We start from the raw sequence: 24,066 nt of genomic DNA, 5'->3' as shown, positions 1-24,066 counted from the left end.
ACAGCGTCCCTAGCACCTAAAATCCCGGGTGGCTCATTGGAACAGACTCTTCAGAACAGCAGAACCAAAAGAAGCTCTGCTCCGGGAGACCATATCCACCTTGTAATGAGAGATAAAAGTATGAGGGTTTGCCCAAGTGGCAACTGCACAGATTGAGTCTATGGGCAACCTAGACTGAAAGGCTACAGAGGTGGCTAATGCTCTAGTAGAATGACCTTTTGGTTTAGCTGGTAGCTCTATTTCGTAACTGATAAATAAAGGCAATAGTATCAGATAACCATCTGGATAAGGTCACCTTAGAAACTGGAAGGCCTTGTTTGTTGAAAGCATAAGAAAGAATAACTGATCTGACTTTCTTAGTTCCTTAGTTCTATGGAGATAAAAACGCAATTGTCTGTGCACATCCAATTGGCGGAGCTTGCATTCTGCCTTGTTGCTGTGATTGGGAAAGAAAACTGGGAGATCTATGGATTGATTTAAATTGTTCTCTGAGCAGACTTTAGGAATAAAGGATGGGTTGGTCCTCAGAGAAACTGTCCTTGTGAAACACCAGGTAAGGAGGACGAACACATAGTGCTTAAAGTTCTGAGACACGTCTAGCTAAAGTGATAGCAACCAGAAAAAGTGTCTTCCAAGAAAGAAATTTTAAGGAACATGATGCTGCCAGTTCAAAGGGAGGCAAAATTAAGGAAGCTAAAACTAAATTGAGATCCCAAGGAGGAGGAGGATCTCTAACTGGGGGGGGTCTAAGAAGAGATGTCCCTCTCAAAGGCCTTGCAGAGCTTATGAGACATTATGCTAGAATTAAACATACCGATATGAAAACTAGAAATGGCAGCTAGCTGTACTCTAATGGTAGCGGAAGCCGCACTAGAATGAAAGAGTTGTGTTAGAAATTCAAGAATTTCATGGACTGGGGCTGAGAAAGGATCCAAATTTCTAGATTCTGCCCAGTAAGAAAACAGTTTCCATTTACTAGCATACGTTTTCCTTGTAGTAGACTTATGTGAGGAAACAATAATATCACGGACTGCTGGGGAGATACTGGAAAGCCTGGCTAAGGTTGGAAGTGGAGTAACCAAGCTGTGAGCTGGAGAGTTTGAAGGGACTGGTGCAACCTGCCTGATTGATGAATCAGACGATCTGGAACCGGGTCCAGAATCCACAGTTGATCCAGAAGGTGGAAGTACAAGAATGTGAACCATATCTGTCGAGGCCAATATGAGGCAATGAGGATAATTTTGCAACCCAATGATTTTGATTTCTGTGCGAGTCTTGGTATTAGGGGAAAAGGGGGAAAAGCATAAAGGAGTCCCTGAGGCCAATCGTGGACTAGAGCATCTCTGGGTATATGACCTGGAAGAGGAAGTAGGGAGAAGTAGCTGCTGCATTTGTTGTTGAGAGGAGTGGAAAATAGATTGCAGCAAGGCTGTCCCCATTTGCGGAAGATAAGATCCACAACTTCCTGATTCAGAGACCACTCGTGAGGCATGAGGATAACTCTGCTGACCCTGTCTGATATGATGCTGGATTTCCCAGGGATGTGCATTGCTATCAGAAAACGTTGGGAGGAAATTGCCCATTGCCACAGTCTGAGTGCTTCTTGACACAAGGGGTAAGACCTGGTCCCGCCCCGTTTGTTGATGTACCACACCACTGACATGTTGTCCGTTTGGATTGCAATGGTCCTGGAAGGAAGAGAGTCTTGAAGGGCTTGCAACGCTAAGAGCACCGCTCTCATTTGTAAGACATTGATATGCAGATGGTGCTTGTGAGGTTGCCAAGTGCCTTGGACTGTCCTGCCTAGATAATGCCCCCCCCACCCTATCAGGGAGGCATCTGTGGTCACTGTGGATACAGGAGGGGGTTGTATGAAAGGTCTGCCCTGAACTACTAGTGGGGAGACCATCCACCAAGAAAGGTACCTTTTGCATGTTTCTGTGATCAGGATCATGTGAGACATGGGTAGATCCTGGAAAGACCACTGCATGAAAAGAAGCCACTGAAGGATTCGCATGTGGAAACGTGCTAATGGGACAAGAAGAATGGCAGCTGCCATGGAGCCTAGAGCTTGGAGGACATATCTGACTTGAATCCTTTTGCTCTGCATTAGAATTAACACTTGTTGATGAACAGTGGAAACTCTTTCCTGTGGTAATCTTGCAAACATTTCTTTTGTGTTTAATTCTGCTCCTATGTATGTGATAGACTGACAGGGCAACAAGGCAGATTTTTCTAAGTTTACTGTAATGCCTAGTTCAGTGCATGATGTGATTGTATAATCCCCATGCCTCTAAGAGTTGATGCCTGGTGGTAGCAGTCAAGAGCCAGTCGTCTAGATAGGGAAACACCTGGAATCCTTGACGCCTCAGGTGAGCCATGACTACTGCCATACACTTGGTGAACACCCTGGGGGCTGAGGTGAGACACCAAAGGGCAGAGTTCTGAACTGGTAATGACTGGCCCCTACCCGGAAGCAAAGAATTCTCCTGGAGCGTCTGTCCATCTTGATATGGTAGTACACGTCCTGAAGATCTATCGAGCACATCCAATTGTCCTGACCCAGAAAAGGAAAATGAACTGCAGTGTCACCATCCGGAACTTTTCTTTTTGTATAGATCTGTTCAGTCTGCTGAGATCCAGTATTGGTCTCCAGTCCCCTGTCTTTTTTGGTACTAAAAAGAATCCTGAGTAAGTTCCGGATCCTAGTTGGTCTGCGGGGACTTCTTGAATGGCTCTTTTTTCTAGCAGTCTTGAAACTTCTGTGAATGCTTGATCCCTTAGATTGGGTGGGACATCTGGGATGGACTTTTTTGATTCTATGGGGGACTGATGGAAGGGAATTTTGTAACCTCCGGATATAATGGATAGTACCCATCTGTCTCTTGTTATATTTTGCCAGGCTTTTGGGTACAGTGAAAGTCTTCCCCCGACTGCCTCCAGAGGTGAGCAGTCTGGCAACCCTTCAGGGATGATGGAAGGCCTTGGCAGAGACGGTCTCTCTGTCACCCTGGTTTTGCGGTCCCCCTCTGCCAAGAGGGCAGCGTCTGTTATTGTTGTTTCCCCCTCTGCCCCTGGAGGAAAAAATCACCACGTGTGTCAGACAAGGGTCCCTGGGATTTTTGGAACCACATCTTTCCACTTTTCTGACCCTTGGCATAAGGTCTGGAAGGGGTGGAAAAATGGACTCCCACGGCAGAGAGAGTCTTGCCTTCCTGCTTACACCTGGTCAAAGTGTCTTTCACCTGAGGCCCAAAGAGAAAGGAGCCATCAAAGGGAGTATTGGTGAAGGACGCTCGAAAGGGTTCCGCAAACTGACACAGTCGCATCCAAGCACGTCTCCTGAGAGCCACACCTGTCCCTGCGGCTCTGCTCACTCCATCAGCTGCATAGGAAATCAGCCTCATGGAGGAGTTGACTGTGGAATTAAGAGTCGCAAGCTGAGAAGCTAATTTAGCTGGTACTCCCTCAGCTGTAGGATCTTGAAGGGTATCTCCAAGCTCTTTCAGGAGATCCCTTTGAAGACGTGTAAAATGGCATAGATAGTTCAGGGACCTAATTGAAGGTCGCTGAAGCAAACATTCGCTTTCCATATCTGTCCATCATCGGAGACTCTTTGTTTGGAGGATGAACAGATGAAGAGGTTTCTGCTAACTCTTTCTTGGTGGCTGCTGCTACCACCATGGCATCAACGGGCACACCTTTGGAGAGGAATTGTTTGTTCTGGGGGGCTGTAATAAATTTGTTTGGTCTCCTCGGAGTAGGTTCCACAGAATTTGGAGCTAACCAAGCCTTCCGAGCCACTACAGACATGAGTGGATCGAAAGGAGGAGATACCCGGGAGGTGGAAGGTCGGGAACCGAATGCGTCCAGGTATACAGACTCATCCTCGGTAGGGGCTAGGGAAGTTCAGTCCCTCCTCTGCCTAAGCATTTCAAGGATGTCCGAAAAGGAAACATCTTCAGAAGGGAACCTTGGGGACCCTTCCGATTCATCCATGTCTGTATCTGAGGTGACAGACTCAGGGAAGTCTATGTGGTTCCTCTTGCACTTCTTCTTCCAGGGAGGCTCTTCTGAGTGATCAGGGGAAGCTTCAGAAGAAGCGGGATCACCCAATGGGGTGTCCTGGGGCATAGGTTCCCTATGCTTGGGGTCTGGAGGAGGAGTAGAGGTTGGAACAGACACCATGGGAGGAGGAGCCGATGGAGCTGGCAGTAGAGCTGTTTCGGGGGACAGCGCACTCCGCATGACCTTGAAGGCATCCTGACCTCTAGGCAGAGAAAGCTCCAGCTCCGAAGAGAGACGGCTCCAAGGCCGATGTGGGAGCCGAGCTCACCTGCGCTGAAGCTCCGAGGGGGAGAACGGGGTCGGACAAGGGTCCGATGCCACTCCCCCCCCCCTCAGAGCCGACGAGAGAGCCCCAGTGCCCAAATCCCTCAATAGAAGGTACAATCGAGGTAATTGGAGCCGACGTCGGAACCGAAGGAGAGATGATGATCAGCGCAGATGGTTCTACTACCTGCAGATCCATGGTCTCCGGCTCAGAGCTAAATGTAGTCGGAGGAGGAACGGAAATAGAGGCGGTTGGAGCCAATACCTATTGAGGTGGGCTGGACAGTAATTTTGTCAGTGCCTGTGACTTAAGCAACCAACTTACTACTCTCTCCACATCATGATCCGATAATCTAGAGGATTGAGAGGAGTGGGAAGAATGATGGCTACGTTCACTCTGTAACAAGGGTGACTGAGGTGCCGAGTGGATGGGCTCCAAGAACGGAGACCTCAGTCTCTTATGACTCTGAGACAGCTCCGAAATATCGGATGGAGCCGACGGAGGAGTTGCCTTGTCGGCGCCAGCCGGCACCGACATACTTGGTTGGTCAAGTAAAGGAGTCAGCTCCGAAGGTGGAGCCGACGGCTTGACAGACTTAGGGGGTTTCGCTGGCTGAGTACTTTTAGCCAGAGAATCCTGAGGCTTCAATAATCCCCGAAGGATTCATTTGTTTTTGTGATCCTGCAGGACCCTTGGACTAAAAGCGTGACAAATACAACAGGAGTCCTGCAGGTGAACAGCACCCAAACAATATACACAACTAGTGTGCCCATCTGTCAGAGACATTTTCTGACAGCATTAGACACACTTTTTGAAGCCAGATACCTTGGTATCTTTAGACATTTTTATAACAACAACAAACTAAAGAACCACAATAACAATAAGAAAATGTTATACTACTAGACTAAGAAACAAACAGTCTTTTTTTTTTTTACAGTTAAGGAACAGAAAGGAGAGCCTCTAATTTAAACGGCTGTCCTAAGGCGGGGGGGGACTCTCTAATTTAAACGAGTTCAGGGAAACAGAAGGCCTGCGAGTTATGGAGCGACGGCCAGCAAAGCTACAACACACAAGAAAGCGATAAGGGATAAAGTACTATATCTAGACAAAAACTTAATAATTTTTTAAGAATAAACAACAATTATAATAATAGAAAAAACTATACTAAGCCTGAGCCAGTAACGAAGCAACCTCGCAGCTGAAGTGGCAAACAAGATCTGGGTAGCTGACGCTGGGCATTCTGGGATAAGAGGTAGCCTTGAGCCAGTAAACAGCTCTTGAGCTATAGAAGATGGCCGAGTCAGAGCAGAGGATCGGCCCCGAACCCAAACAGCAAGAACGAAGGCGAGATGGACAACTTAACATCTGGGGTTCCGACATCAAAGGAGTGCTTCCAGAAGTGAGAGCCCTCTCCATCGCGAGGAAGGCAGGCCCGCCTGAAGAGGGATGGGAACCCAGAACCGAGAAAGACAACCTCGGGACTGGGGTCACATCCCGCTCTGACAAACCTGCCCCCATGGATGGAACCTTAAGCAGGATCAGTGCGGACGCGGCTATCAGCGCAGAGGATGGAACTGAGGAGAAAGATGGCTCCATGCCCCTAGCCAAAGCACCCATTCCCCCAATCCCCAGACTGCGGAAGGACCAGTTCTACAGGAACCGAAGACCAAGGGGCAAACTTGTAGCCAGAGTGAGGTGCATTGTAGGCGCCAAGGTGATGGGTTCCAAGAAGGATGTCGGAGCAGAAGGCATTGTAACCGGGATGGTCGAAGGAGGAGTGTAAGATGGAGTCAGTGGATAAAACAACCCAAGCCCTGCAGGTGGATGGGTCTTAGAAAGTGTGGGTATCCCTCTGCCTAACAACAGCTGGTCCACAAAACACAGCACATCATGTTCCAAAAGGCTAGTGGTGGATCTAGTGGATACTCTGGACAGAGAGTCAGGATGTTCAATGAACGGGCTATACATGTGGCCTACAAACAAATGGATCTACGGAAGGGGAGTATCGGGTCTGTGGTGCAAGGTCTGCTGGCACCAAAGTCTCTAGTTTCGAGACCGGGAGTAAAGGGGTCAAATCCAGTGTAGTCGGTACAACGCTCAGTGCCAAATTGGCACTCGGAGCTGAAACGGTCGGTTCCAAAATCCTAACTAACAAAGGAGTCGAAGTGTGTCCTGAGCCAAAGTGGCCACAGGTGCCAAAGTCAAAATAGGCCTAGTGAGGTCTATAATCGGTGCCGGAGGCAGGACCGGTGCTGAAACTGGCGCCGGTAACAAAGGTTTCGAGATGCTCGGAGCTGAGGAAGACGGAGCCGCAGAGGCAGATTTATGCTCCAAAGACAACTTTGGGAACTTTGATTATACAGGCTTGCCCTGATCACCCGATGGTGAGGAGGGAACACAGTGGGACCTCTTTTTGTCTTTAGTAGGAGGAGTTTAGACCTCCATCGCAGAAATGGCCTCTGAAAAGGGAGACTTAAGTAACCCTTTCAGTATCAGTTTTTGTGCTCATTAAGAGTGCGTTGACTGAAACTCTGACAAATGTCACACGGAAGCTGCACCGAAAGGTGGGGCACTCCCAAACAGTATACACAATCATTGTGAGAATCACTATTAGGTAACTTGCCATTACATGAGGCACAATGCTTAAAACCTGAAGTACCCTTCTTATCTGACCCAACAGTATAATCCAGTTAGAACACACACCATTCAAAGAAGTCACAATTGTACCAATACAGTGATATGTAGGAGAGAAAACAGAAACACCTTACTAAAACCAAAAGCTAACAAGTTAGATAGGAAAGAAATTACCAGCTATGGTATTGAAGGAATACCACAAGGGTAAGGGAGGAAAGGCCGTACCAGCAATGGTACTTGAAAGTTTACCAACAGTAACAACGGGTAGAGTAGAGAGGAAAAAAACAAGGTCAGACAGAAGAAAGCACACTAGAAATATTATTCGCTCAATAAAAAATGAAGATATCAAAAAGTTTTCACACAAATATCAAATAAAGTTCCACTTAGCTGAGAGCTGGCTGAAACGCGGCTTTACGGCTAAGCGGAAAACGAGATCTGAGGTAACAGGGAAAGGGCATTCTGGGTAGAAACTTAGCTCGAGAGTTTTTTGGCTGGCGCAAGCTTGGTAAAAAGGCCGACCAGTTCCGAGGGCTCAGAACTGAACCCATCAGTGATCAATGGAAAAAAGATTAACATCAGATCAAACTTTAACATATGAACCAGACGATTCAAAATTCTGAAAATAAAAGTTGCATAAGTACTTTTCCCCCAAACCTATCAATAATTTTCCCATCCTAGACAGAGGTGACTGCAATTACGGACAAAGACAATAGGGGGGCTGGAATTTACTGGAGAAACTGGCAAAAGAACCAAGGCATTGGAAGTAAATAATTAGGGAAAGATAATAGGATGGGAAGAGGCCAAGAATCCATTTTAACTGTAGGCTAGAGATTACCTTCCTATCAAGGACTGATATCAGTGTATAGGCAAAGAGATGGAAATAATTAGTAGAACATATAAAATATTGCAAGATAACTATAAGAATCAATCACAGGAGATTAAAGGAGATTGGGAAGACAGATGGGATAAGCAATTCAGAAATAAACAATGGGGGGGGGGAGTTATATGTTTGTCTTCCAAATATGCAACAAAGTCTAGAAGATTTAGGATCTTTGCTTGAAAGTGTTTACATAGATATTTTTATACATCAAGCAGACTCCAAAGAATTTTTCCTCAGGCAGACAGCAAACAGAAGTGTGATGAGGAAGAAAGAGTTAACTGGGGACATACTTTCTTTGAGTGTAATAAGATGGGAGACTAAAGATTCCCTTCAGACTACTCTAGAGATACTGAGAGCGCAAATTGGTATAACTAAGGAAATTTTTTTTTTTGAGATTATGATACAGAATCAGAATTACTTAGATATAATAAGGTCTTGCTGAGTCTAATTATGGTGGCTCTCAAAAAAGCAATTACTAGAAAATTGAAATTGAAGTCTAAAACAACTCTATTAGAAGTAGTGAATATAGCAACAGATAAAAAAAACAATTGGAATTGGGATCTTTAGAAAAGGGTAGGAGCAAATTACATAAAAAATGAGAACTGTGGTAACAATACATACAGATGAGGAATGAGCTTTAAAAGAAGGCAGGAATTGAATGAGCAGTGTTTGACCGACAATGACTGGATAGATTATAAGTCATGTATAATGTTTGCAACTAAAGTTATGTCAATATGGTTTGTTTTCATTTATATAAATGTATGACTGCCTAAGTTGTATGTGATAATTTGATAAAGGTGTTTCTTGTTTAAAAAATAATAATTTTCCCATCCTTATCAGAAAGAATAGGACTGGAATCAGCTAAGTGTTTAGCAGCAGTGGAATTGACTAAGGCTATAAGCTGCTGGGTCACAAAGACTGAGAAATTGTATACATCCTATTTATCTTTTTAGGGCAGCTGTCTGATTAACACAGAAATTGCAGGCAGTAACAAAAACAACCCTTAAAGATGACAGAACAAGAGGAATAGGTGCAGGTTCTGGAAACTCCTTATGTAACAACTCACAGTATTTTTTGAGTCACTAAGTAACTTTAGTGTTCTCCCACTGAAAACACTGGCACATTTTAGAAAGTGTCTCAGAGAAAAATAACCCCCTACATGGAGAATCAGAAATTGAGCTCTCTTCTAAGTCACAATCAGAAATCTGAGGGGGAAAAAATTTAATTTGTCCCTGCATCTTCCTGTTCAGATTCTGAATCTTGAATGTCTTCAGGAAAAGAAGAATCCTTTCTTTTACCAAACTACTTTGTAAGAGGGATCAACAGCCTGAATTAAATCTTGAGCCAGACCCAGTAAATTACTCCTGTCTAAAGTAATTTGAGGAGTAGATTAATACTTGGTTTTCAGTTTCTTTTTAACAGGGAAAATGGGGACACCCTACGTTACTAACGGCAGAAGCTGCTTCCCCAGGGAGGAGCACAGCATTCTGACACAACAGGGAAATCTTCCCTCTTCCCAGGACCGACAAGACTGGCTCTCCTGACTGCCCACTGAGGGGACACCAATAGCTACAGAGGACCCGGCTAACCCCAGATTCATAATGGCTGTAGGTGCTACACCAGAGAGATCCAGGTAAAACATAAGTTGTCTGAGGTTATAACCAATGGCCACAGCAGAGTCACCCGTCTGTGTCTGAAGCACATTGCTAGCCTGCTGTGGTGGCAAAGGAGGCTTGCTTAACTTTTTCTTTTTGTGGCTAGAAAAAGGACTTTCTATGGGACTGGTAGTTTGTTTCATGGTAAAACCAAAAATTGTGCCTCTTATCAGGGAAGACATGCAGCAAACACCAATTAAACAATCACTCCACAAAAGTTACATTTTCTTTGACAAAAAAAAAAAAGACAAACACTTTCATACACTATGCCAGCCCCACCAAGAAAAAATAAACATAATTTCTCAATAGAAAAATATGATTTCAGTTAGTTAACAGTACTTTTAAAGTGAAAGAACAAACAACAGCTCTAATTAAAAGTACATTACAGTCTTGAGACAGTCCATTAAAATACAACATTCCTAGCTTTAAAATAACTTTCTTGAGCAGGAAAGTAATAAAACATCAATAAAGTTAAAAAAATGGAATCCCACCCCTCAGAAATTATCTCCCCAGCAAAGGAAACACAAGCTGACCGTCCATCCCAGAAAGCCTCAGAAGGACATTCTCTTTGGTGGCAGTAAAGCTCTGAAGGGCTTCACACCCAAACTTGTCTTTAGTCTACTCGGCTCAAGCCTCTTGACAGTTTGGGCATATGGAAGATGCCCTGAAGCTTTGGAAGATGGCTAGCCATTTTATCCATGGCAGGATCTAGCCCATATAAGCTAAGGCCACTGCAGCAGTGATTAATATGATGAACATCTTTGTCTTACTGCAAGAAGGCCATTCTTTTTACTGTGTACATCCAACTCCCTCAGGAAGACAATTAGTTGAGATGGTGGAAGGAATGATTTCTGAAGGTTCAGTTTGCAGCCTTGGTACAAAATGAGGGACACAACCTTGTCTAACGACTCCAAGCACCTGGATACAGAATCTGCATAATCAGCAAATTGTCTAAATAAGGAAAAAAGGTGGATGCCTAGGGTTCTGCAACAAGGACCAACTGGAGCCAGACACTTTGTAAACATGCTAGGTGCAGTAGATAGCCCAAAGGTAATGCAGAAAACTGCTAACGTAAAACAGGCACAGCAATTCTGAAAAGATTTCACAAAATGGGGAGCAATAGGAATAAGACAAGTGTCCTTGAGATCGACAGTCACCATTAAACAGTGGTGTGAAGCACCGTTAGGACGGACTAAGGTGAGCATTTTGAACAAAGGTGTTTAGAAAGGACAAATCTGGGACATGCCTCCAGATGTGCTCCTTTTTTGGTACCAACAAGATTCTGGAGTAAAATCTTTTGCCTTTGTGCATCACAGGCACTGTTTCTATGTCTCCTGTTTCTACCATGTGATAGAGCACATGAGGAAACAGTTCTGTCTAGTCTGGTGGGTGTGGGTGAATTCATCTGAAAGGGGGAGGCCTTTATATCCACTGCCAAGTGCATCCTCTCTGAATTATTCTCAGAATCCATTTGTCTAAGACTGTTTGTGCCATGCTTTAGGGATGAGAGTATGTCTGGAGGAAGAGAAGGAACGGCATGAGCGGGGTAGGGGTACTCTATGACTTGGCAGTCATCTCTTTGCAGGGAGTTGATCCTTTTCGGAAAGGAACCCGTCTTGTTTAGTATTGAAGAATTATCATACTGCTATTTCCTTCTGGATCCCTGACATTTGTTTGGCTGGGATTTTTTTTATTCTGCCTCTTGAAGAAAGATTCAGAACTTAAAGATGCATTCAGAATTCTGGCTTTTATATCATCAGAGAAGTTCAGATTATGTAACCAAGCACACCATCATAATACAACAGAAGGAGCAGCACTTCTCAACAATCTATCTGCATATTCGAGCACACCTCTCAAAGCATGTTTCAAAACCTCAGTTAAATCAGAATCACTCTCATTCATACAATACTTTTGCTATACAAGTACAGATGCATCAAAATCATCCAAATTATATGCACACTATAAAATAAATTTCCACATACACCCTTGATAATTTAACATTCTAAAGGCTAGGTTACTAAAAAGAGACATTTTAGGGACTGCTGGAACAGATAATGGTGCCCTGCAGGCAGCTTTATAAACATCTTCCAGGGCTGGCAATAGTGGGGGTAAGCTAGAGAATTAGTCATCTCATCCTCTATAAGGTCATATACCTTGCCTACTTCTGGGGTGGTTCCCAACTGCTCCCAAGCAAAAACATCACTAAATCTAGCAATTATATGAGGAAAAATGAATACTTATTTGGACTTAAGCTCAGGTTCACCTTCTGAAGAATCGAACTGACTAGGCTCAGTCAACCAAGAAATCACTACTGTAGTCATCAGATTCCTCAACATTCTTTGAAACAGCTCTAGACCCATGTATGGGAAAACAACTACCAGAATTAGCTGTCTGCAGAACACTCTAAACCAAGGAAACCACATCAGCCTTATAAATAGCTATAATCTGAATATGAGCTATATGATGAAAGTTCTTATTTTTCTTGTCAACTTTACTACTACTACATACAATACCTGGGAACATGGTATTATGTCTGGCAAAATGTCTATTCCATCTAAAGGGTTTTTTACTCCTATACCTGTGCTAGGTACTGGAAAAGCCCAGGAGGATGTGTCTAAACCCCATTCCATAGTCTCCGACAAAGCTACATTAGAGGGGAGATGGGGCAAAATGTAAGTAGTCTACAGGCTGAGCAGTGGCCCCGACATAATCACTAACCATAGACTGGTATATTTTCCTTTGTAGGTGCAACTGGATTTGATGGGAGGGTACCAGAGTTAGAATCCATCAAGTCAGGAGAGAACACCAGCCAGAATAATAAACTGACAGCACTGGATAATGCATCACTATAACCACTTAAACTTTCTAATAAGTATATCCCCACACAACTGAAATCTGCCAAACTGTGCTATTACCACAAAAACAGTTTTAAATGTGTTCAGAATTCTTTTACAACTGACAGAAGTTAAAGAATTCCTTGAACACCAAGTCCAAACAGCAAAGCAGCCAATGTGCCAAACCAGTGTTAAACATTATCCCCATACACTTTAATCATGTTAAACTCCCATAAAATACTGTTTAATAGCAACATAAATATATTTTCTTGTCAGAGTAAAATCTCCACGGTACATTCAAATAACGTCATTAACAGTAAAACTGCAAATCAATATTAAAAACATACAGAGCAGAGTCATGCATATAAATGCTATGCCAGTTTTCACTTATGTCAAATTTCACCTATGTGTATGTATTTTCTTTTCATTTACTTGTGGAGCTTTTCTCTCTGGGCCTCCGATGAAAACAGATAAAATTATCAGGTTGGATTTTCCCGATAAACAAATATCAATAAATAATGTTGGAAAAATCCAAAGTCTAACATATTTTCCTGTCAAAAGATGCAAGTAAACCAGAGTAACAACAGTAAAGGCAGGCAGGATTAATTTGCAGTTTTGACTACGCAAGACAGTCCCTAATGTCGATCACACATACAGTGCACTTCTGAGAGAAGTATTGAACATTTCCTCAGAAACAGTAAAAACAAGCATTTGTCAAAGATACAAGCCAAACAAATAATGCTGCAAGCAGAAATTCCCACAGGAATTACTGTAAACACTGACCGAAATAAAATATTTAAAAAAAGAAAACACACGCGCACACATATATCTATGTAAAAATAAGGCAGAAAAATCAGAACTGGATCCTGTGGATAGTCGGAGGACTTTTTTCTTTGGATGGTAGAAAAAGAGTGAAGACCCACTTCCTGTAACTAAAGGCTTCTCTCACAGGATATGATCAGCAAATCAGCTGTCATAGAAACAGAAAGGGAGGGGAGTCTGAGCATGTGTCGCCTTTACCCAATACCATCATTTTTAGGGGACAGAAAGAAAAAAAAAAGAAATCTGTTGCTTTTCTCCCATTCGATGAAGTAGAGGAATTTTACATGAGGCAGACTAGTATGAGTCTTGGTTCTACAAAAGCACTTCCACAAACCTTTCCGGGTATCCTTTAACTCTGATGTCACACAAATTAACCTAATACTTTATCTTCATTTAAGTGCTTTGTATTACTTACAGGTTGCATTTCAGAAAGGGCCCCCAAGAGTTCAGTTTACTAATATGCAAAATAATTAAATCTTGCAAAACAGCAGAGACTGTGAATGCCTTCGAAGTAATATGCAGTTAGAGATGAACGTAAAAATGACCGTTTAAAAAGTTGTGAGAACTGAAGCAAACACATGCCAGTACGGCTTCTATGAGAGTACCAGACAACTTAATGTTAGTAATTATAGTGGTGCAAGACCAGCACTGACCCACACAAGTAGTCTTGACAGTATATAAAAATGTACAGACTAATGCAGCTTCACTTATTATGAAGCATCCTGCTCAAAGGTGTTCTACTTGCCTTGCTCCATTATAAACTGCATATGGGCCCCACAGCAATGGATCAGTTATAAAGACATACTATAATTTACTGCTACAGTAACTCTTCTCTGATAAACCGGTCTGATACAATTTTACAAACAAATTAACAAATCTTTAGATAAAAGTGACCAGTTTTGGAAGTATAATATCTAGTCCTTTCTGATGCAGCTGACAAACTTTTGAAGAAATACACCTTCATGTATCTCAAGTAATAGTCCCCCTCCGCAGTGCGTGCACATACATAATATATATATATATATATATATATATATATATATATATATATATATATATATATATATATATATATACACACACACACACACACATACTTTGTCAACAGACTGAGCTCGCTCTCAACTCTAGGTGGACCAGAGAAGAAAATAGTAATCTCTGTACTTCCCCACTCCACCACAAGTAAGACATGTCTATATCTTTGCAATACACAGGGGCACTAAGGCAGGACAGTACTATTTCAGACTCATCATGATTCTTGCTCTATTACTGTCTTTTTGCTGTCTTGGAAAGGTATGAGTGTCTGAACTGTATAATTAACCACAGTATCAGGCCATGAAAGGTAAAGAAAACACCAGATTTCTACTATACAATTCAACAAATATGTCTGGATATACTTCTTCCATTAAGGAGTGTTCTATCACCCTAATCTTTATGTCTATGCACACCCACATTCACAGGACACTGTGATGGCAGTATGCCTCATAACCGCTAGCATGTTATAATTCCCACTTCTGAGTCCACACCACACTGCTAAAGAAGTACGATCAATATTATCTTCACTATTCCCATAAACACCTACCAAAGACACAGTCACCAGTTAGAAGAACTTCAACAACCAAAACAGGCACTTCACTCCGAGTTTTCAAGAGGAAAAGTAATCCAGAAAAATATCCCTTTTACTGTGTTGAAATAACTAAGACTTAATTTTTAATGGCAATACAACAATCTTTGAGCATTTTATATCACTTGTAAGAAAGCAACTATTTCACATTTTCTCAATGTTTTCAATAAGCTAAAGAAGTACACTAACTTCACAAATAAAATTCTATCACACAATCCACAGTCTTGAATGACCAGTATACACAAATTTATAAGGACATTTATTTGAACAAATATTCAAGTGAAAAGGTTATGCATTTTTTTACGCAATACTGTATGTCAATAAAGTGCAGTTAGGATATTCTGAAAAATAACTTTACCTATCTTGCTTCTTTGTGTTTTTGTCCTCATTTAGATTTTTTTCTTCACTATCTTCTGAACTTTCAGCAATAGAGACTGCTGTGCTATGTAATGGATGCTCTATCAGCAAACAAAGGATACAAGTAACAAAACATTGCCAAGTTAACATTTTAGATAAAGATTGAAGTCATATTAAAAACATGTTAAATAGGTAATAGAAGTACAATTTTATATGCAAACATTAAAAAGTAGCTTTGTTCAATTATAAAATAATATAAAATAATCTTAGGTATATCCTGGATCTGGTGCGCACCAACATGGGGACCGCTGCACCACCGCACAGCGTGTAACCATCTCTGCTGTGATCTGACTACAAATCAGTCTCACTAGAATTAACTACAACTCAAGACCCCCCCCCCACTTAGCAACAACTAGACTAAAAAACTTCTCCAAGGCCAATTACAGCCTCTTAAGTGACACAGCATAAATAGCTTCATAGCCCCTCCCACACTGATGGAACAGACACCTATGCAGAGTTATACACCAATGCTTTACACAAGCACCTGCACAACCGTACTGACTTTACCTCATAGAATCAAATCAAGAACTTCAGGAAAAAACACACCTGTCTGGTGCAAAACTGATATTAAAAAGCTATACAATAGTCAAAAAAACTGCTGTCTAAGTGTAGGAAGAAACGGCCTCAAAACTGGAAACACTCCCTCCAACTTAAACAAGCAAATAAGACTCCTAGTGAAGTCCTCTAAAGCTAACTACAAATCCAAATTAGCTTCTCTAACTAATGATAACCACAACACGTTCTTTAGTTACATCCATAACCTCAAAGGCAAGACCTGGATTTGCACTGAACTTGTAGCTAATGGTACTACATATACAGAACCTGTTGATATAGCAAACCTGCTGGTTGAGAGGTTCACTGAAAACTTCACTCCACTGTCCCCACCACATATACCCCAAAGTACACCTGTCCCCACATAGCATCTCTGAAGAGCAGGTCTTAAACGCTTTCTCCAAGGCCAAAAACACAGCCTCTATAGGACCAGACAACATCCCGGGCTGTGTTCTACATGGATTAAAACAGGAATTAGCATCACCATTGGGCACGTTTTTCAATCACAGCCTAAGCACTATCTTCTTACTAGCAGAATGAAAAACAGCTATCATCATCCCTTTGCACAAAGGGAGTGCATCCACAGACCCCAGAAACTACAGACCCATTAGTCTGACCAGCCTTATCTACAAGGCCACGGAACAAATCATCATGGACCTTATTAAAAAAAAAAGATACAGGAAATCTCAAAATGCTCAACCCTATCCAGTTTGGCTTGGTCAAGGGGAGATCATGCCTGTTACACTTGGTGGACTTCGAGACGGTCACCAAAACCCTAGACAAGGGCAAATCTGTGCATACGGCCTACCTAGACTTAGCAAAGGCCTTTGACACAATCCCGCACTAAGGCATCATTGATAAACTCATCCAGCTGAGTATCAACCCATATATTGTCAAGTAGGTTGCAAACTGCCTCACTGATAGAACTCAAATGGCCAAAATACGGGACTCCACCTCCTCCAGCAGACCAGTAACAAGTGGTGTTCCACAGGATCTATTGTGGGGCCCCTACTGTTCGGAATTTACTTCTCCGAAGTACAGGCTAAAACTAAAGGTCTGTGGCTGAAAAAGTTTGCTGAAGACTGCAAAATGGGAGCAATCACTGAAATTCCTAGTGATGTCAACATCCTGCAAGAACGTCTTATGCAGACTAATGACTGGTGCCAAAGTCATGGTCTTAAACTTAATGCAAAATAATGTATTATCATCCCCTTCGGCAAGGATGATGTTCCTGTAAACAACCACATCAATAGCAATACCCTAAGCACACAGTCAGTGGTGAGAGATCTGGGAACACAGGTCGACAGCAACCTTAACTTCGATCACCATGTCTCTACAGTGGTAAGAAGGGAATTTTATATTGCTCATCGCATAAGTACAGGTGCTTCCTCCAGAAAAAAAGAGGTTATAACCCCCTGTACTCTTCCCTCATCAGGCCAGTAACAGAGTACAATGCTCCCTTTGGTATGTTCCTTTCCACACACCTGCAGTAATTGCAGAGACCACAAAGGTAACTTACAAAAAAAATTCAGGGTCTTCAAGATCCGTCTTATGCGGACAGACGGAAATCGTTGTCACTTTACTCTGTGTCGTACAGACTGCTCAGAGGTGACCTGTGCCTTGCACATACAGCAATCTCTGACCCGGCTTTAATGGAAATCCTGCACATTCGCAAGTCAAATGGTACACGAGTCACTCACTCAAAGGACCTTAACCTGGTATGTGACATCAACAGAACTTGGTAGACAGACAGATTTATTTCACAAAGGTTGCCCTACCTTTGGAACAAGCTTCCTATTCATGTTAAAGCCCCTTGTTGGCCCAATTTAAGATTCATTTGGACAACTGGATGGGTAACTGGAAATTCAGCCCGGGGATTCCACCTGTGTCCTTCTTTGACAGGGGCAACAGTGATTACTTTATTGCCTGCTTGAATCAGACACTGTTGGGAACACACGTTGAACTTGGCTAAGTTTATAAGGGTCCTGGGGCCATTAGGCTGGTAACCTCCTATGATACTACATTTTTAAAAGCATATCAACAAAAAAAGAAGTTATGTACTCACCATAACATTCCATCTGAGTAGTTAAACTTCATTTGTCAGCAACCTGTGGGTTACGGATCCGAGCCGACATCATACCAAGCAAAAAGATCCAAGCTCTAAGCTCCTCCCCCTTACCCATACTAAACTGTAACCTCCTTCCAATCCTCAGATTGCGTTTGCCACCTGCACATAATAACAAAACAAACTAACAACCTGAGACACCTGACTCAAAGACAAAGTAAAGCTCATAAGTCCGAACCTCAAACTCAGCTAAGTAACCAACAAGGTCAGGGGGAAGGAGGGAGAGACAGTTGCTGACAAATGAAGTTTACCTACTCAGATGGAACGCTATGGTGAGTACATAACTTCTTTATCTGAAGTAGTTAACTTCATTTGATCAGCAACCTGTGGGACAGAATCCCCAGCTACCCGAAATCTTGGGAGGCCCTTAAGGAAGGATATTCTGGAGCACTGCAGAGCCAAAGGCAGCCCTTCCTCTAGACACCAAATCCAGTTTATAATGAGAAATAAAGGTGTGAGAGGACGCCCAGGTAGCCGCTGAACAAATGTCATCCAGGGAAACTCTAGACCAGAATGCAGCAGACGTTGCTATAGAACGCGCAGAATGAGCATGAACTCCCATTGGCTCTGGTAAGCCAGACTCTCTGTATGCTTGTAGGAAACAACTCGGAATCCACCTGGCGAGAGTCACCTTTGAAACTGGTTTCCCTAGAAAAGGCTTAACAATGGAGACAAAAAGTTGATCAGACTTACGAAAGACAGCCATCCTATGCAAATAAAAATGTAACTGTCTGTGAACATCCAGTAAATGAAGTTTATATTCTCCTTTGTTCTGGAAATTAGGGAAAAAGAACGCCAAATTAATGGACTGATTAATGTTCATCTCGGAAGCAACTTTAGAGAGAAAAGAGGGATTAGTCCTGAGAGATACCCTATCCTTATGAAACACAATGTATGGAGGTTTGATACAGAGAGCCTGAAGCTCAGACAGTCTCCTGGCTGAAGTAATGGCTATCAAAAAAGCTGTCTTCCTTGACAAGAACTTCAGATCAACGGAAGCTGCGGGTTCGAACGGAGGCGCAACAAACGCCTGAAGAACTAAGGTCAGATCCCACAGCGGGGATGAATTTCTAACGGGGGGTCTCAAAAGAAAGGTGCCTTTTAGAAAGGTCTTAAAAATTCTGGCAGCAGCGAGGGAACCAAAGTTGTCCCCAATATGGAAACGGGAAATGGCAGCCAGCTGAACCTTCACAGTAGATGAGCTGGCCCCTTGCTGAAAAATATGAGACAAGAATTCCACTATCGTTGGAATAGGAGCAGTGAAAGGATCCAAGTTCTTTCATGAAGGCCAAATGGAAAAACATTTCCATTTGCTACTGTAAATCTTCCTGGTAGAGGGTTTATGTGCCTCTACCAGGATAGACTTGACTAGGGAAGAGATACCGGGAGTCCTAGCAACTAGGGGAACTGGATCAGCCAAGCTGAGAGTCTGAGATCGTCCCGGTTCGGAGGAGCCATTCCCGAGGGTTGAGAAATCAGATCCAGAATGGGATGCAAGATCCAGAGTGGAGCTATGAGATGAGACCGCAGGCAGGGGAACCAGACCTGACGAGGCCAGAAGGGGGCTATGAGGATAATCTTGCTCCCAACCGACGAGCTTTCTGCAAAAATGTTGTCATAAGCAGAAGTGGAGGATATGCATAAAGAAGACCGGGCAGCCAAGCATGGACTAGAGCATCTCTGGGGGCTTCCCCTAAAGGAGGAATTAGAGCGAAAAACTCGCTGCACTTTGCATTGGAAGGTGATGCGAAGAGATCGCAGCAAGGCTGACCCCACTTGGGGAAGATCTGTTCCGCTATACAAGGGTTCGGAGACCACTCGTAAGGTGAGAGGATAGTTCTGCTCTATTTGTCTGCCAGTATGTTGGACTGACTCAGAATGTGTGTTGCTAACAGGAAGCGGTTGGGGAGATCGCCCATTCCCAGACTCTCATGGCTTCTCGGCAAAGTGGGTAAGACCTGGTTCCCCCGTTTGTTGATAAACCAGACCACTGATATATTGTCCGACTGGATAGCAGTAGTCTCCGGAGGAAGAGAGGCATGAAGGGCCTGCAACGCTAAAAGGACCGCCCTCATCTCCAGGACATTTATATGGAGTATGGTCTCGGTCTGAGTCCACGTGCCTTGGACAGTCCTGCCCACACAATGCCCCCCCACCCTAGGCAGGAGGCGTCCGTGGTCACTGTGGCCTGGGGTAGGGACATAACCAAAGGGTCGTCCTTCCCAAAGGGCTCGGGATTGAAGCCACCACATAAGGGAGTTCCTGCAAACCCTGCTGAGGGGAATCAGGAAGTCTAGAGGGTGGTGTAGGATAGACCACTGGACTTGCAACGTCCACTGTAGAACAATCATGTGCAGACGAGCGTAAGAAATTAGATTGATCGCTGCCGCCATGGACCCCAAAGCTCTCAGGACTAATTATGCTGGGGGAGCAGGGGACTGAAGGAGGGCTAGCACATGCAGAGTCATGCTGTGAAGTCTGTCTGACGTTAGGAAGGCCCTAGCCTGAAGGGCATCTATCCTGGCCCCTATGAAGTCTAACACTTGAACAGGCTGGAGGAAAGACTTCTTGACATTTACTGTTATCCCCAACCGGGGTGATATCTGGAGGAAGAAATCCCTAGCTAGAGAAAGTAGATGCCTGGTGGGGGTGGTGAGGAGCCAGTCATCTAGGTATGGGGAAGACCTGTATGCCCTGGAGCCTCAGGTGGGCCACTACAACTGCCATGACCTTGGTGAACACCTTGGAGGCTGTGATGAGACCGAAGGGTAGGACCCTGAACTGGTAATGACTGGCCCCTAGTCAAAAGCGTAGAAACCTCCTGGACTGTCTGTCCATGAGAATATGGTAGTATGCATCCTTGAGGTCTATGGAGCACATCCAGTCCTCCTCCTGCAAGAGGAGCAGGATGGATTGGAGCGTGACCATCCAGAATTTCTCCCTGGCAATGAAAAGGTTCATTGTTGACAGGTCGAGAATCAGCCTCAAGTCCCCCATCTTTTTTGGCACTAGAAAGAACCTGGAGTAGATGCCTGATCGAGAGTGGTCTGGGGGAACATGCTGGATGGCTCTTTTTTCTAACAGCTTTTTTATTTCCAAAGCCACAGCCTCCCTTTGAGTGGGTGGGACATCTGGGAGGCACCTTGAGTAAGGGAGCTTGTTTATGAAGGGGATTGAATAGCCTCTGGATATTATCCGAAGCACCCAGCTATCTGTCGTGATGGACTCCCATTGAGCCAGTTGCCTCGAAAAACACCCCCCGACTGCCTCCAGAGAGGAGCAGTCGGGCAACCCCTCAGGGTTGCTGCGCGGGTCAGTTGGAAAAGGGCTCCCGTGACCCAAAGTTCTTTGGTCCCCCTCTGCCTCTGGGCCGTCCACCTTGCCCCCCTCTGCCTCTGGGGGAGAAGGAGTCCTGAGCGTTCCAGGCCTGCTGAGATTTCCGGAACCACATCTTCTTCTGCCCTCGCTGGTTTCTGGAGAAGGACCTTTGAGGGGTAGAGAAGCGGATTCCGACGGCTGACAGCGTTTTCCCGTCTTTCTCGCTCTGGACCAGCATTTCGCGGACGGTCTTCCCGAACAGGGTCGACCCGTCAAAGGGTGCATTCACGAAGAATGCCTTGAAGGGCTTCGAGAAATCGCAAAGTCAAAGCCAGGCATGACGCCTTAAGGCGATACCGGACCCACTAGCTCTAGCGGCTCCCTCTGTGGCATGGGAAAGTAGCCGCATAGAAGTATTAGACACTGACTTGAGAGTGGCCATACAAGCCGAGAAAGTCCGTTTATCCTCGGCCGACATGGACTCTGGGGGAGAATCAGTGTACTCTTTGACCAGGTCCAGCTGCAGTCTGATTACATGGGCCAAGTAATTCAGCGCCCTTTATAGAGAAGGTAGCTGAAGCAAAAGTCCGCTTTCCAATACAGTCCATTGCCCGAGACTCCTTGTCAGGGGGATGGAACGAAGAACCTTCCTGGGCAAGTTCCTTTTTGGTGGCCGCTGCCACCACCAAGGCATCAACCGGGGAACCCTTGCTCCACGAAGCTCTATCTGCAGGGGGACTAAGAACCTTACCGGGCCTTCTGGGTATCGGCTCTACAGTGTCCGGCTCCTTCCACGCCCTGGTGGTAATCAAGTCGACCAGGCGATCGGCTAGGGGGGACACCCAAGAGGTAGATGGGCCTGTGTTGAACGTCTCCAGGAATACCGACTCGTCCGAGGAAGGTTTTTGGGGAGACCACCCCCCCGTTTGGCAGAGTATTTCCATAATGTCTCCAAAGGAGACGTCATCAGGGGGTGATTTAGGGGAACCTTCCCCTTCCTCCAAATCGGTATCCTCTGTGAGGAAGAGTGGAGCTGAACTCCCCACCGGAGGGGGGGGGGGGCAGCAACACTCACATCTGCAGCTGAGTTTGCAAGAATTGTCCCATCATCCAGTCCATATCTGCCTCCTAGAGGCTGCGGATAGACCTTGAGGAAGTTGCCGAAGCCGGCCGGGAGGGCCGACGCGACAACGACCTTGAGGCTGGTCGGGTCTCCTCCTCCGGCTCCGGGGAGAAACGTGGCGAACGGAGCTGTGGGGAGGAAGGGTTAGAAACTCTCAAGGCAGAAGAGACAATTTTAGCGGGATTGGCCGAGGGGTCCAGTTTGGCCTGCCACTTGCGGCTTCTTTCACTCTCTCTCTCCCTTCTCTCTTTCTTGTCCTTTTCGGCCTCTCGTTCTCCGTGAGACAAAGTGGGAGGGTGAGTTCCAGAGAGGGGAAGAGGGCCGGCTGGCTGGGCAGCGGCAGCCACGGCTGTCTCTACAGAGGGGGAAGGAGAAGAAGCTGATTCCAAGGGTAGAAGACCCGCCAGAATCAGCTTGTTCCTCCTATCCCGTAAGGCTTGGAGGTTGAAGGCCGCACATATCTGGCAGCCCGAAGAAAGGTGCGGAACCCCCAAGCAGATCACCCACTGAGTGTGACCATCAGCTGGCGACAGCTTATGGCCACACTCAGAGCACTTAGAAAAAGTCACTTTATGACTTTCGGACATACGCTAAACACACACACACACACACACACACACACACCTGAAGGAGGGAAAGGGGCCTACTAAGGGATGGATAACTACCAAAGTGATTTAGGGGGAGATAAATGCTAGGGAGAAGAGCACCCAAAGAAAGAACTAAGACACACACACACACACACACACACACACACACACACACACACACACACACACACACCAAAAAACTAGACTAAAAAGTAAAGTGGTAGGAAAAATATTGCTACACTTGCCTGGAGCTCGAAGAATCCTGTGCTTGGCAAAGCCGAGGCAAACGAGATCTGAGGATTGGAAGGAGGTTGCAGTGTAGTATGGGTAAGGGGGAGGAGCTTGGAGCTCAGATCTTTTTGCTTGGTATGCTGCCGGCTCAGATCCGTGTTGGATCCGAAATCCACAGGTTGCTGATCAAATGAAGTTAACTACTTCAGATTAAGTGTCACTTATGCTGTCTAAAGCAAAGGACTGAACTTTACATTAAACACACAAAGTTATTTCTCTAAAAAGACTCTATACAGAAAAGTTACGTAACAGCCTTCTGACACATCAGTGACAGGCTAGAACTGGAATTCAACCAAGCACTCATTCTCCAGTGTTCTCCAAGCCTTCATTTGACTACCTGCTTTTGGCAAAGAATTATTTAATATCACTTCAAAGCAGCAGCAAGAACTTGAATCTGTTGCCTACCAAGCCAAAACACACCCATAGTTACACTTGATTCATGTGGACCACAGGCAGTACCTTCAAAGGTCTAACAGAAAAAAAATAAGAGAAACCTTTTTCCTTTATCCTATAGGTGGAAGAACAATTCTTATTCAGCATTAATAAATTCCATACAGCGTATCAGTCCAGACCACGATGGCACTGGTACTTCATTATAATCATCTGGCTCTCACATCAAGATGCAACTTTTCATGAGATTATAAAAATAAAAATTATGCAATTAGCCCACTACAGCATCTTCTTCTCCTAGATGGTGTTATGCAAAACGTTATCAATTATCACAATCCAAGTGTAAGATTCTTCCTACACTTAAAACTTTAAAGAATTTAGAGAAACCCAGTCTGCACCAAGACACAGTCTCCTAGCTCACAAGTCTGCCAATGTAATATATAAACAGTGAAAGGAAAAGTAAGACCTTTATTGTGATTTT

The 24,066-nt window shown here is 44.3% G+C and overlaps 1 protein-coding gene across 1 annotated transcript in view; it reads right to left on the bottom strand.

Annotated features, from left to right (window-relative positions):
• The window catches only part of LOC122816213, a 1,390,304-nt gene that overhangs the window by 905,288 nt on the left and 460,950 nt on the right, over nt 1-24,066 (bottom strand). Inside the window, exon 5 of the mRNA XM_044088959.1 lies at nt 15,141-15,240. Within this exon, the coding sequence (XP_043944894.1) occupies nt 15,141-15,240 (100 nt within the window). The remainder of the gene's footprint in view (nt 1-15,140; nt 15,241-24,066) is intronic.

This window comes from Protopterus annectens, chromosome 12.part0 (genome assembly GCF_019279795.1).
Source record: "Protopterus annectens isolate FY-2018-M chromosome 12.part0, PAN1.0, whole genome shotgun sequence".
Taxonomy (NCBI): domain Eukaryota; kingdom Metazoa; phylum Chordata; order Ceratodontiformes; family Protopteridae; genus Protopterus; species Protopterus annectens.
Note: the sequence above shows the minus strand (reverse complement) of the source record. Positions and strands in the feature narration are given on the sequence as shown.